This window comes from Pyxicephalus adspersus, chromosome 3 (genome assembly GCF_032062135.1).
Source record: "Pyxicephalus adspersus chromosome 3, UCB_Pads_2.0, whole genome shotgun sequence".
Taxonomy (NCBI): domain Eukaryota; kingdom Metazoa; phylum Chordata; class Amphibia; order Anura; family Pyxicephalidae; genus Pyxicephalus; species Pyxicephalus adspersus.
Genome location: NC_092860.1, coordinates 24,917,213 through 24,928,527, shown reverse-complemented (window position 1 = coordinate 24,928,527; position 11,315 = coordinate 24,917,213). Strand labels below are relative to the sequence as shown.

Genomic DNA, 11,315 nt, shown 5'->3' with positions numbered 1-11,315 from the left:
CTAGGTGATCACTAAAGATACGCAATAAATGTCTCAATGACATTTATTGAGTATCAGCACTAATAATTGAATAGGAAATTTGAATTGACACAATGCTAGAGAAAAGAAATCCAAAGTTGTCCCTATAACAGTGAATTATGTTTACCATTATTGTAAGAAATTAATTACTTTTTTGATGGATTATTTTTTTGTCCAGCAAAAATGTCACATCCCTAACCTGTGACCAAAACACTAAAAGTGAATTGCAATTCTACCTGCGCAAACTTTTTAATGTCAAAATATTGGCGCAAATGTTGGTGTGAAGAATACTCTAGAAAGTATTGGAGTCTTCCAGGTCAGTGACAACTGCTTCTAATGTTTCTGATGGGGGAGGGAGTGACACAGAGCAGCTGTTCCTAAAAATAGTTAGGACTCCAAATGATCTTTGGATGGTGTAAGGGAGACTTTCATCAGTCTTTCCTGCTAAAACAACTCCAAGGAGAACATTGCCTGGAGTTCACACAAATATCATGAGGTATGTTTACCCTTTTCTTTACTTTATGTGTCATTGAACGGAACTTATTTATGGAGAATTGATAAGCGCAAACACATAAAGCTGCTATTCATAAATCCAGTCAAATATCATGTTGTATTTAGTGGTAATATAAGTCAAGGTGGACTCATTCAGAAAAAAAGGGACAAATAACAGGATTAGAATATTTCTAATTTTAGGTAATTTAGGTTTTGTTACTATTTGATTTTAATTTTAGGGCATTTTTTGTAAAGCTTTAGATTATATGTATATTCCATTCCAGAGATAATTGCAGCACATATATTGTATTTTAATTTACAGCCTGCAGACAAAGCTCTGAGAGCTCTATGTATTAACCTGCCTATTCTTAGCTCTTCTGGTAAATAAAAAGCCTGTTCTCAGAGCTCAGTAGCATAGATTTACATTTATACATAAAACTACATTATTCACAGCAGTGATTTATACTATTTATCTCCACCCTGCCCTATCTCTATACAGGGCAAAAAAAACAAAAAAGAACTAACTAACCAGTAAACGTCTAGTATGTCCCTTTAAACAAAAACTAGAGTCACTGAAGTACACAAAATGGCAAAAATGGACCTGCACTCCATCTGACAGGCCTCGTTGTGTGGCCTTTAGAATCTTGTATGGTAAAATTTGTGCTCCACTTTCTTTTGAGGGAGAAGAGAGGTAATGGATGTTGTCGGTCCAAACCTGGAATGGATTTTTTTAAATAATTTGCTATTATTTTATTATATATCTATATTATATATGCTACTGTACAGTTATATTACAGGTTTCAGTATTTTTATGCACCCTTGTTTAACAGATTTTTGTGTTTATTAAATTTAAAGTTTATTATAAAATGTATTAAATATTGGACATATTTCGATAAGTTATGCCTAAGAATTATAGGCCTACAATGAAAATAAATTTCCACGCAAAACAATGTACCGCTTTTGGCATCAAAATACAGACAGAATTAGACTGCCAGGGAGGTTAATAAACCAAGCCCATTGTTCGCATTGCATTCTGCATTTATGCACAATAAAAAAAACAGCACTGTTCTCCAGTTTCTAATATGTTCTCTTCTGAGGGATACTGGCCAAGCCAGCAGCATTTGGCTCTCCCACACTTTGCTTCCTGTGCTTTACAGTTATCATTTTCTGGCTATACAGCCCCTCCCCAGCCCCCTCCTGTGTGGTGTCTGCAGTCTCTCACACCCTCCATTCTTTGTGACAGTATCTCAAGTATTTCAGGACTACTCCTCCCCTACTGACAAATGATAAAAAAGGATAAATTATATTCTTCACTTTTCAACTCCTTTCTGTTGTAGAGAACATTCACACACAATGCACCACCTGTTGTTCTTTAACACATGTGCATGAACCCAAAAAATACCAGGGAACCGAAGCATTATTTCTGTTTTTAGATGGCAAAATGCAACTCTTTATTCTTTATTAGACAATAACAAAACTATTTAACATTTTAGGAACCAGCATATTTATTATACCTATGCAATCATAAAAAGGTTCATTTAGTTCATGGGAGCAACGTTACACATATTGAAATGCTCATCCGTGTTACATTGATGGGGTTGTTGATAAATATTCATAGACAGATATAAATCGGAACCTCCTATTTCTTATCAGCTAGCCCCTTAAGCTACATACACACTTCCAATTATTATCGTTGGAAAACGAACGACGAACGTTCATGCACGATATATATGAACGATCGTATAGCACCGATCCTGCACATAGAGTTAACGACACGATCGTTCGTAGATATTGTACACACGATAGATACGATCGTTTGAGCGATAGAGGAACTATGTGCACGACAGGAAAGTGAACGGACGTTCGTTCATCACGCATGCTCTGAACATGGACGATCAACGAACGACCGTACACACGAACGATGTTCAACGATCGTCGTCCAATCCGATCCGTCGGTCCGGTCGTTCGTTTCCAGCGACTTTCCTCGTTCGTTGGCGTCGTTGGTTACTTTTTTACGAACGATTTTTCGCCCAATCGATCGTTCGTCGTTCGATTGGAACGATAAAAATTGGAAGTGTGTACGCACCTTAAGTCTTATTAGAATTGTACAATAGGGGAAATAAATAGAGACAAAAGAGTTTTTTTTTTTTAGACAAACATATATTTTAGTGACAAATTTTAAACAGAATCAACAAAAGTGGCAATCATAATAGAATACAATGACATTAAAGTGGACCTAAACTAAATATTTTTACTTCACATAGAAGGGTAGACAATCCTTCTATAAAAAGTAAAAATGTTTTTTTGGGGGGGGGCAACACCCTTTTGTTTTTTAAAAAAAAGGGTGCAGCACCGCCGCTGCGATCAAGACTTAATGTGGGTGCAGAGCCTCCTGGGATATCTATGTCATGCATCACGGGAGGCTCTGGCTGCTTCTTTTGCGCATGGCCTGATAACGGGCATGCGCAGAAGGGCATCATGCTGATTTCACGCATGCACGGTGAGATCGTCTTTTTTCCCCCTTCACAGTGGCTACGTCACCTGATCTTGCACCTGGGCAGTGCGAGATCAGGCGACGGAGCAGGAAGACCAAAAGAGAAGGCAGAAGATAGGGGCGCCCAGCTCTTCCTCTGCACCGGGAAGAAGAGGAATCTCAGAATGACGGGGGACCAGATTGCAAGAAGGACTAGCACCATCGAGGGATCTGCGGGGTTAAAGGTAAATGTAGTTTTTTTTGTTTTTAGTTCACTTCCGCTTAATAGTTAAAGTCTTATAGTCTATACCCCTACATGGTGTTTGTGAGGTTTATTGAGATTCAAGACTATACAACATTTTCCTTATCAAAAAGTCCATAAACCCATTTAGGGGTACCATAAATTGAGATGCTTGTAGGCAGGATAATTGTCTCAAACCCTGACACGTTTCGCCTTTCCTAGGTTCCTCGGGAATGGGAGCCTGTACGATATGTTGGTGTAATAGAACAGTACAAATTATATACATTTAATGGTAATATTGGTTAAAAAAAAGTACACACAAAGTAAACACATTGCTTCAAATATATATAAAGAGAAAAGTATGTATGTCAAAAAATATATGTATGTCTGTGATAAAGATATGGATGTGCTGGTAATAATATTACTAATATTAGTAATATTAAACTAATGTGTATATGTGTCACTAAGAAAACTATGATGTGTTGTTGAGTTGGTAATTATATGAATTATGGAAAATGGGAAACTAGAACTAGATGGAAGTTGAAACATGAAACCAAACTGGAGGTGAACTCATTGAAAATGCTGTTAATTTATGACAAACGTGTAGGTTGGGAGTGAGTTAAATAATAAACCAAGGACCTAATTTATGGGTATTGTCTTGGAAAACACAAATTGAAATGCTCCTTCGTGTTATATTTATGGGGTTGTTGATAGTTACATAACACAAATACAAAAAAACAATAATAGAAATAATAACTGGTCAAAATGTTTTTTTTTCTGGTCACTTTTCTCACAAAAGTAAAATTGATCTTGAGGACAGGATAATAAAATGCCCTTACTAAACCTAACGGATGTTTGTTTTTTTCAGACAACAAGCAAAAGTCTTGTGGTATGACCGGGCAAGGTATGTCTTTTTGGAATTCTGTGTAGAAAATAGTCGAGATGTCAAAGTAGAAATAGAGGCCAATAAACTTATTTTCAGGTAAGCAGGTTTTTGAGCTGGTAAATTAATATATTCAATGAACACAAAACACTAACGGCATATACGAGTTCGTAAAATACTGGTAAATCTTTTACTGAGAAATACTTATTGGCTAGTTATCCAATAGCAACATATCATGGACATATTTATATACATTTATTATTTGTTTATAAAAATGTATTCAGTGCATTCTAGAAATAACCTGCTACACAAGCTACTAGAGAATAGCCAAATGTGTGTTTGACTGTTACTGTGTCCCAAGACTCCTCTACTACAATGTTTAGACATCACTAAGCAGTATGTCCTGGGAGAGAATGCTGGACCTACTAGAGCATGTGAATATTATGGGAAATAAAACAAACAAGTTACCTATAGATGAGTCTTAGTATTACTTCACAGTTCCATCCATAGGTGTAGGATCCAGTTTTGTGAAAAAGACTTTTTGTTTAAAAGTTTTTCCAACCCATGCCCTTGAAGGCCACATACAGGCCAGGGTTTTTATATAAATAACATGTTTTAACGTTTTGCAAACCATACCTTACTAAATTTACATTACTAGAAATGTGTGCAGATCCTGGTTCTTGAGGTCTGGAGTTGCACAGCCCTGTACTAGTAAGACATTCTGTTTATATTCATACTACCCATACAAGTAGCCAACATCATTTGTACTTTAGTTATTTTTTTTATATCTATGAAAGCAAAAAAATAGGATGGATTTACCAAATTTTGTTTTTGGTAAGGTTCTTTTTTAAACAAAAGAAATTTGTGATGGTCAGATTTTCCAGCCATCATCTAATGTATTTGGCTAACCACAGGCAAGTCATGGTCGTGAGATGGCAGCATTTCACATCTAAGAATCTTATGTCATGTGTTGAATGACTCTTCTCAGTAGAAACAATGGGCCTGATTTAAAAAAACTCTCCAAGGTTGGAGAGGATACACTTTTATCTGTGAAACTGGGTGGTCCAGTAAACCTGGAATGGATTTCTTAAAAGTCATTTGCTATTTGTTAGCAAATGTTTTCAATCCTGGACCAGATCCAATCCAGGTTTGCTGGACCACCCAGCTTCACAGGAAAAAAGTATATCATCTCCATTCTTGGAGAGCTTTAATAAATCTGCCCCAATGAATTAATCTAGAAAATAATAAAACTTGTGCAAACTACTTCTGTTTATTAAGCAGCACAAGCAGTGTTGGCAAAACTGTTCTCCTGTTCTTCCTAGACTATGGGCATTAGAGTAGGTAAATGCCTTTATAAAATTGATTTATTTATGGCTGTCCAACTTTTTTTTAGATTATCCATCCATGTTCAGGTAAAGATACAATGTTTGGGGTTTATTCATGCTGTCAGAAGAGTCACTAGGAATTAAGAATTTCTGTTTCAGTGCTAATATACCCTTGATGTCTAATATTTTTTTTTTTTTTTTTGCTATGCAGCTGTTATAATGAAGATAATATTCAAATGTACAATGAAATTGAGTTATATGACAGAATACAACCTAATGTAAGTAGCCAGACATTATTTCCAAAGCCTGTGTGCTATAGATGTCAGTTAGCATCATTTTATATACTCATCATAAGGCAATATTTCCTATTAAACATTCCAATCCCTTCAGGACTCTAGGGAGAAAAGATCAGACCGATCAATTACTTGCTTCCTGAGAAAGTGGAAGGAAAAAGTAGCTTGGCCAAGGTTGACCAAGGAAAATAACAAGGTGGGTATATATAGGAAACACATACCTAATAATAAAGTGTGACTGTTAGTGTTTCTCTTATTTTTTCCTGTAGAAAATTTCTATATTCTGTCTACCCTGTACATTTATTACATCCACTATGTATGCTTTTTTACACTTGACCAGTGCTGTAAAAAGGTTTATTACCTAAGAAAAAAACAAAAAAGTGCCTCCACACACCATGAGCTTTGCACTATCTTTACAGAAGCGTTGCCGACTGGTACTTTTGAGCCCCCACCTACTACCGTAATATGCCAAAGTCATCCGCCCAGGGCTTCTGCCCATCTCTGAGCTTAGTTCTATGCAGTACTTGCATGTTTATTGCTGTGAATTAGGATTTGAACATGACAGATTAACTTGTTTCACATTAATGATGTTATGTTGAATAATTTTTATCTTTAGAAAACAGTGTTAGGTAAGTTAGCATTTACCGTAATACCTTCCTGCACTTTTTCTGTATAAACAATACATTTAGCATGGCTAGCTCTATTAGTAATCATGTGGATAGTTCCTGGAATACCAACCAAAGGCAAAAGCTATATTTTTTGACACTAAAGACCAACTTACAACTTACTTCAGACAAGCAAAATTATAGACAAAGTGTAAAATATAGTGTAAAATTATCTTCAAGCTGCAACAGGATCAATATACTGTTAAATCAATTACAATTGTAAGTTGAACATTTACAAAGTTGCACATTTAAGTTGGCATTTGCAACAATTTTTTTTACACTTTTTCCTGGATCTACTATTTGTTTGGATTGTGGTTTTCATTAAATCACCTATGGATTTTTACTTGGTTTGTGTTATCTTGCTAAGAGCTGAAGAGCTTATTTTTAAATAAGTCAATCATGTATATTGATAGGATATTTTAAAACAATTATCCTAAAATATTACTTAAATGAGTTTATTCCTAAGGCTACGTACACACATCAGATGATTCTTGTTGGCTTATCGCTTCAGGGCTAGTAACTGACGAGAATATGACATGTGTATAGCTGCCATCTGATGTTGTTCATTGATCCGTCCTGGCAGATCGATGAACGACTGCAATTTAAGTGAAGGGGAGAGAGCACAGCGGAGTGCCACTTGCTCGTCCCCCCCCCTCCTCCATAGAGCAGAACAGTGCTTGTTCATGCATCTTTCAGTTTTTTGTCATTGGAAAGGTGTGTGTGAAACATCCAAATGTGAAACATCCTTTCCAACGACAAAGGTCTTACGTGTGTACGCAGCCTTAGTCAGTTGGCATCTTTGTGTTATCTGGTAATAACTATGTTTCTTTTTTTTTTGTAGCCTGCCTGGTTGCATGTCGATTTTGATAACTGGAGAGATTGGGATGCCGAAGAGGAAGGAGAGATGGCATTAGCGGAGCATTACTTAGATGTGAGTGATAACAATAGCACATCTGCTGTCAGATCCTATTTAACAATTTACAGCCATCATAATGATGGGTGAGACTAAACAAAACTAAAAGTACGTATACACGTCCAATGCTTCTCGTCCGATAATCCGCTCAGGGCCGATATTAGGCGAGAATCTGGCATGTGTACAGCGCCCGTCGTCCATCATCCGAACGACCATGCTGGCGGATCCACGGACAATGGATGACGAACGATTGTTATGGAAGTGAAGTGGGAGGGCGTGCAGCGAGGTGCCTTTCTGTCGTTCTCCCCCCTTCGCATAGAGCAGAAGGGTGCTGTATGTACAGTGCTCGTTCATGCATCGTGCAGTCCTTAGTCGTTGGAAAGGATTGTGAAAGATCCTTTCCAACGACAATTTGTGCACGTGTGTACATAGCCTTACATTTTATTTTGGTAGATATTATAGAGTTTAAAATTTTCTGCCCTGTGAGATTATGTATTGATATTATTTATTGGGAAATGTAATAAATGGACCTGAAACACACAAAGGATGGTCATGAACAAAATTGTGAACAATTGCAACAAGTAGATGTCACTGTTGGAGTATTCATGACAAATTGATAATCAGAATGTCAGGTTCACATTTGGTGGACTCACCTTTTAAGCTTATCTATCCCCAAAATCAAAAATGTAATGTATTTCAGCATACCAGTCTTTAGTGTGTATAGAAAAATACCAGTTTATCATGCTAGCAGCAATGCCTTGTTACTTCCTGGGGGCTTAAAGCAAACCTTCACTTGATCTCATGTCTTGTGCACAGTGTCATCAGGCCTTGCTGGACAGTGTTGTAAAATTTACTGTGTATGTTGAGAAGGCTGCCATCTTGTTTTCTTGCAAATTCTAAAAATTACATTTCCTGAAAAGCTGAATGTTGTTTCTGACTCTAAACATTTACTTTTTTCACTAAGTTTTTCGAAAATACATGTTTGCTTACCCTTTCTGTGATCTTTAAATGAAATGTATCAGGAGCACTGGCAGTGGAGCTTCTTAACAGTCCTTATCCTCTGAAAACTGCAACTCCACCAAACTATACACTGACATAAGGTTGATAAAATGTCCTGAATGTGGGAGATTTTAAGAAGGCCACCGTTGATATGTTTGGGAAACCTAACCTGCATTACAAATAAGAAAGCAAGGGGAGACTTGATCAGTAGACAAAGCCAAATGGAGTAAATGAATGTCCTACATCTGTGTCTGCACATATCAATATCCTTATATAGGGGCTTTCAATGTCCAGCTGGTACAGAGCTGTTTTTAGTAATCCCAAGCTTGCTTGTTCCCACATGGGCCAGTATGGTACACCATCCCATCATATTGTTGAGCCAAAAGGAATAGAAGAGAGCAGAGAATTGACACAACCAAGATGTGTATTATATGAAATAGGAACAAATATTGCCAAATCAATTTATAAATCGTCTAAGCCCAATTATGCTTCTCTTTTTACAGTTGATCAACAGTGCCAAAGAAAAAGGCGCACCTCCAAGCATGGATGATCTGGATGATTTAGATGTAAGTATAGAACAACTAGGCAAAAATTTATAGGTACTAACATTGAAAAATATTCTTTCAGATTCAAAACATCATCGTGTAAATTTGCATGTTTGTAGATGTGCACCTTATGAGATTTCATGTCTTTTATTTTTCTCTCACATTTACCTACTTACAGTGAACTACTTCCCCACCTCTTTAAGTAGATAAATGATCTCTTTTGCAGTGCGGGAATGCTGGGAAATGTAGTCTGGGATCTATGATTTTTCATGCTTTGGGTGTCACGTTTTCACACCTGATTGTTCCACCCACTGGCTAAATCCAGAGATTTGAGGAAATAACTGTAATGCAGTGTGCATGAATGATTAAAATATGTATTCTATCCACTGTCTCTATACAGTATATATTAGTATTTACAATTCAACCTGATTGCTATTAGAAATCCCCTTGAGCAATTTTGGGTTTAGTTGGGCTTTAAATTGAATCACTGCATGATAGAAATTGTATTGGAAAGGTTTAAATTAATATCTTATATATACAGTTTATAAAGTATTGTGAAACTGACTGGTTTCTTTGTCTTATGTTCACAGGATGATTTATAAGTTTTCTATAAGGTAAGTTTAATGTTTAAATATTATTCTTAAACCTTTCATTCATAAGTGTGTGAATGCTAAGCACAAAACCGGTGTGTTTTTTAATGAATTCCTGATTCCTGCAAGGCTTGCTGTATATCTTTGTATTACAAAAAAGTATTTTATAACTCAGGAATGAAAAAAGGGAATACATCTCAACAGTTGCTTTGACCAGTTGATAAGCACTGTAATGGTACGGGAAACCTGTGGGCCCATCTATTTTCTGAATACAAAAGTACCTAATGTGTCATATGCAGTAGATTTCACATAGCCAGCACACCAGGTAGCAGTAAAGCAAAATCTGAAATTGATTTACATGGTATAATGTCTGACATATTGGGGCTGTGCAGAATCAGGGTATGAATCAAGGTGACCAAGAACAACCTTATGAAATTACCAAATATATAAATAGCAATAATAAATCACTGCCTAAAAGAAGAAAATACAAAGAATCTCTGCTACAATGGGCCTGATTTTTTAAAGCTCCAAGGCTGGCAAGGATACATTTACATTAGTGAAGCTGGGTGATCCAGCAAACCTGGAATGGAATTCTTTAAAGTAATTTGCTATTTGCTAGCAAATATTTTCAATACTAGACCAGATTCATTCCAGATTTGCTGGATCACCCAGCTTCACTGATAAAAGTGCATCCTCTTCCGCCTTAGAGAGCTTTATTTAAATCAGGTCTTATGAATCAATTGGTAATGCCATCAGAGTAACAAACAGAAGTGTAGTGGTTCTATCATTATCTTGATCTGTCTACGTGTAGGTCTTAATTCCACTTTATCTTTAACATGTTTCCTTCCTACAAGTAATTTTCTACAGTTCTGAAAAGGGTGCATATGTGATTCAGACTGTCTTTTGGTGATGTGAATAGCATTTATTTTATTTATTAATATTTTGGATTTGTGATATTTATCACCTCAGTACAGAGCTGGGCAAACATTAGAATTTTTATTTTTGTCATATCTGCAATGCGTTTTGTGCATCTTTTCGCTTGCTATCCTTTGTATTTCTTATGTGTGACCTTTTCTACCTTCTGCTAACCTCACTTTTTTGTTTCACCTATATGTTAGTATTTTATCCTTCATGTTCTTTATTTAGTATTTTTGTTACCTGTTTGCTTGTCTTTTTTTGTATTTCCATTGGTTCAGTTTTTTTTTCTTATTTTCATTTCTCTACTGCTGACATTTCTTTCAATTCTCAAGTTGTTTTATCTTTCTTCTTTGCTCTTTTCCTCTTGTTTATTTTCCTATTCTTTCTGTCAGTACTGCAATGCAAACCTTTTAATTTTATTACTGTTTTCGCTATTTTGTTCTTATCAATTTCCTTGTCTTTCATACTTCCCAGCTTGCGGACAGGGAAGACACTTAAGAGCTCAAAGGCAAATAACACAAACTTAATGCCCATATTTTGCTGATACGTAAAAACAATTTGGTTAAACCAACTTTTGATAATAACATTTTCAAATAACAAATAAAATATTTAGAGGGCTGAGTGCAAAAAGCAAAAATAGACAAACAATACATTTTTTAGAGCTGCATATACAAACAAAAAGGAAACATTAACTCATCTTTTTGTTTTCCAGATCCTAAATTTAAGCAAGACAGTTGTAAAGAAGAAAATATTTGGCTGGGGAAGCTGATGCTTTCTCATTTTGTATCACTTTATGTTCATAATAAATGTTTTTAGTTTATGTTTCCTAATTTCCAGTACACTTATTCTATAAAAATATTTTCTGTTATATAATTTTCTTGTCAAAATGTAGACAAAATTTGATTGCACCAGGGATCAACAAAATATTTAGTAAAAAAAAAAAAAAAAAAAAACACATGC

General features: G+C 35.8%; 1 protein-coding gene across 1 annotated transcript; it reads left to right on the top strand.

Annotated features, from left to right (window-relative positions):
- The first annotated feature begins 397 nt into the window (after positions 1-397).
- Positions 398-11,185, top strand: PTGES3L (prostaglandin E synthase 3 like). The gene is made up of 8 exons (XM_072403989.1): positions 398-514; positions 4,093-4,206; positions 5,644-5,710; positions 5,823-5,921; positions 7,232-7,321; positions 8,806-8,868; positions 9,438-9,461; positions 11,068-11,185. Exons 1-7 carry the CDS (start codon positions 510-512, stop codon positions 9,447-9,449), a joined length of 450 nt encoding a protein of 149 aa, XP_072260090.1. The 5' UTR covers positions 398-509; the 3' UTR covers positions 9,450-9,461; positions 11,068-11,185.
- Positions 11,186-11,315: the final 130 nt, after the last annotated feature.

Coding starts and splice junctions, on each gene's coding strand:
- PTGES3L (XM_072403989.1), top strand. Junction 4,207..5,643: donor GCCAATAAACTTATTTTCAG/GTAAGCAGGTTT, acceptor TTTGCTATGCAG/CTGTTATAATGAAGATAATA. Junction 5,711..5,822: donor ATGACAGAATACAACCTAAT/GTAAGTAGCCAG, acceptor CAATCCCTTCAG/GACTCTAGGGAGAAAAGATC.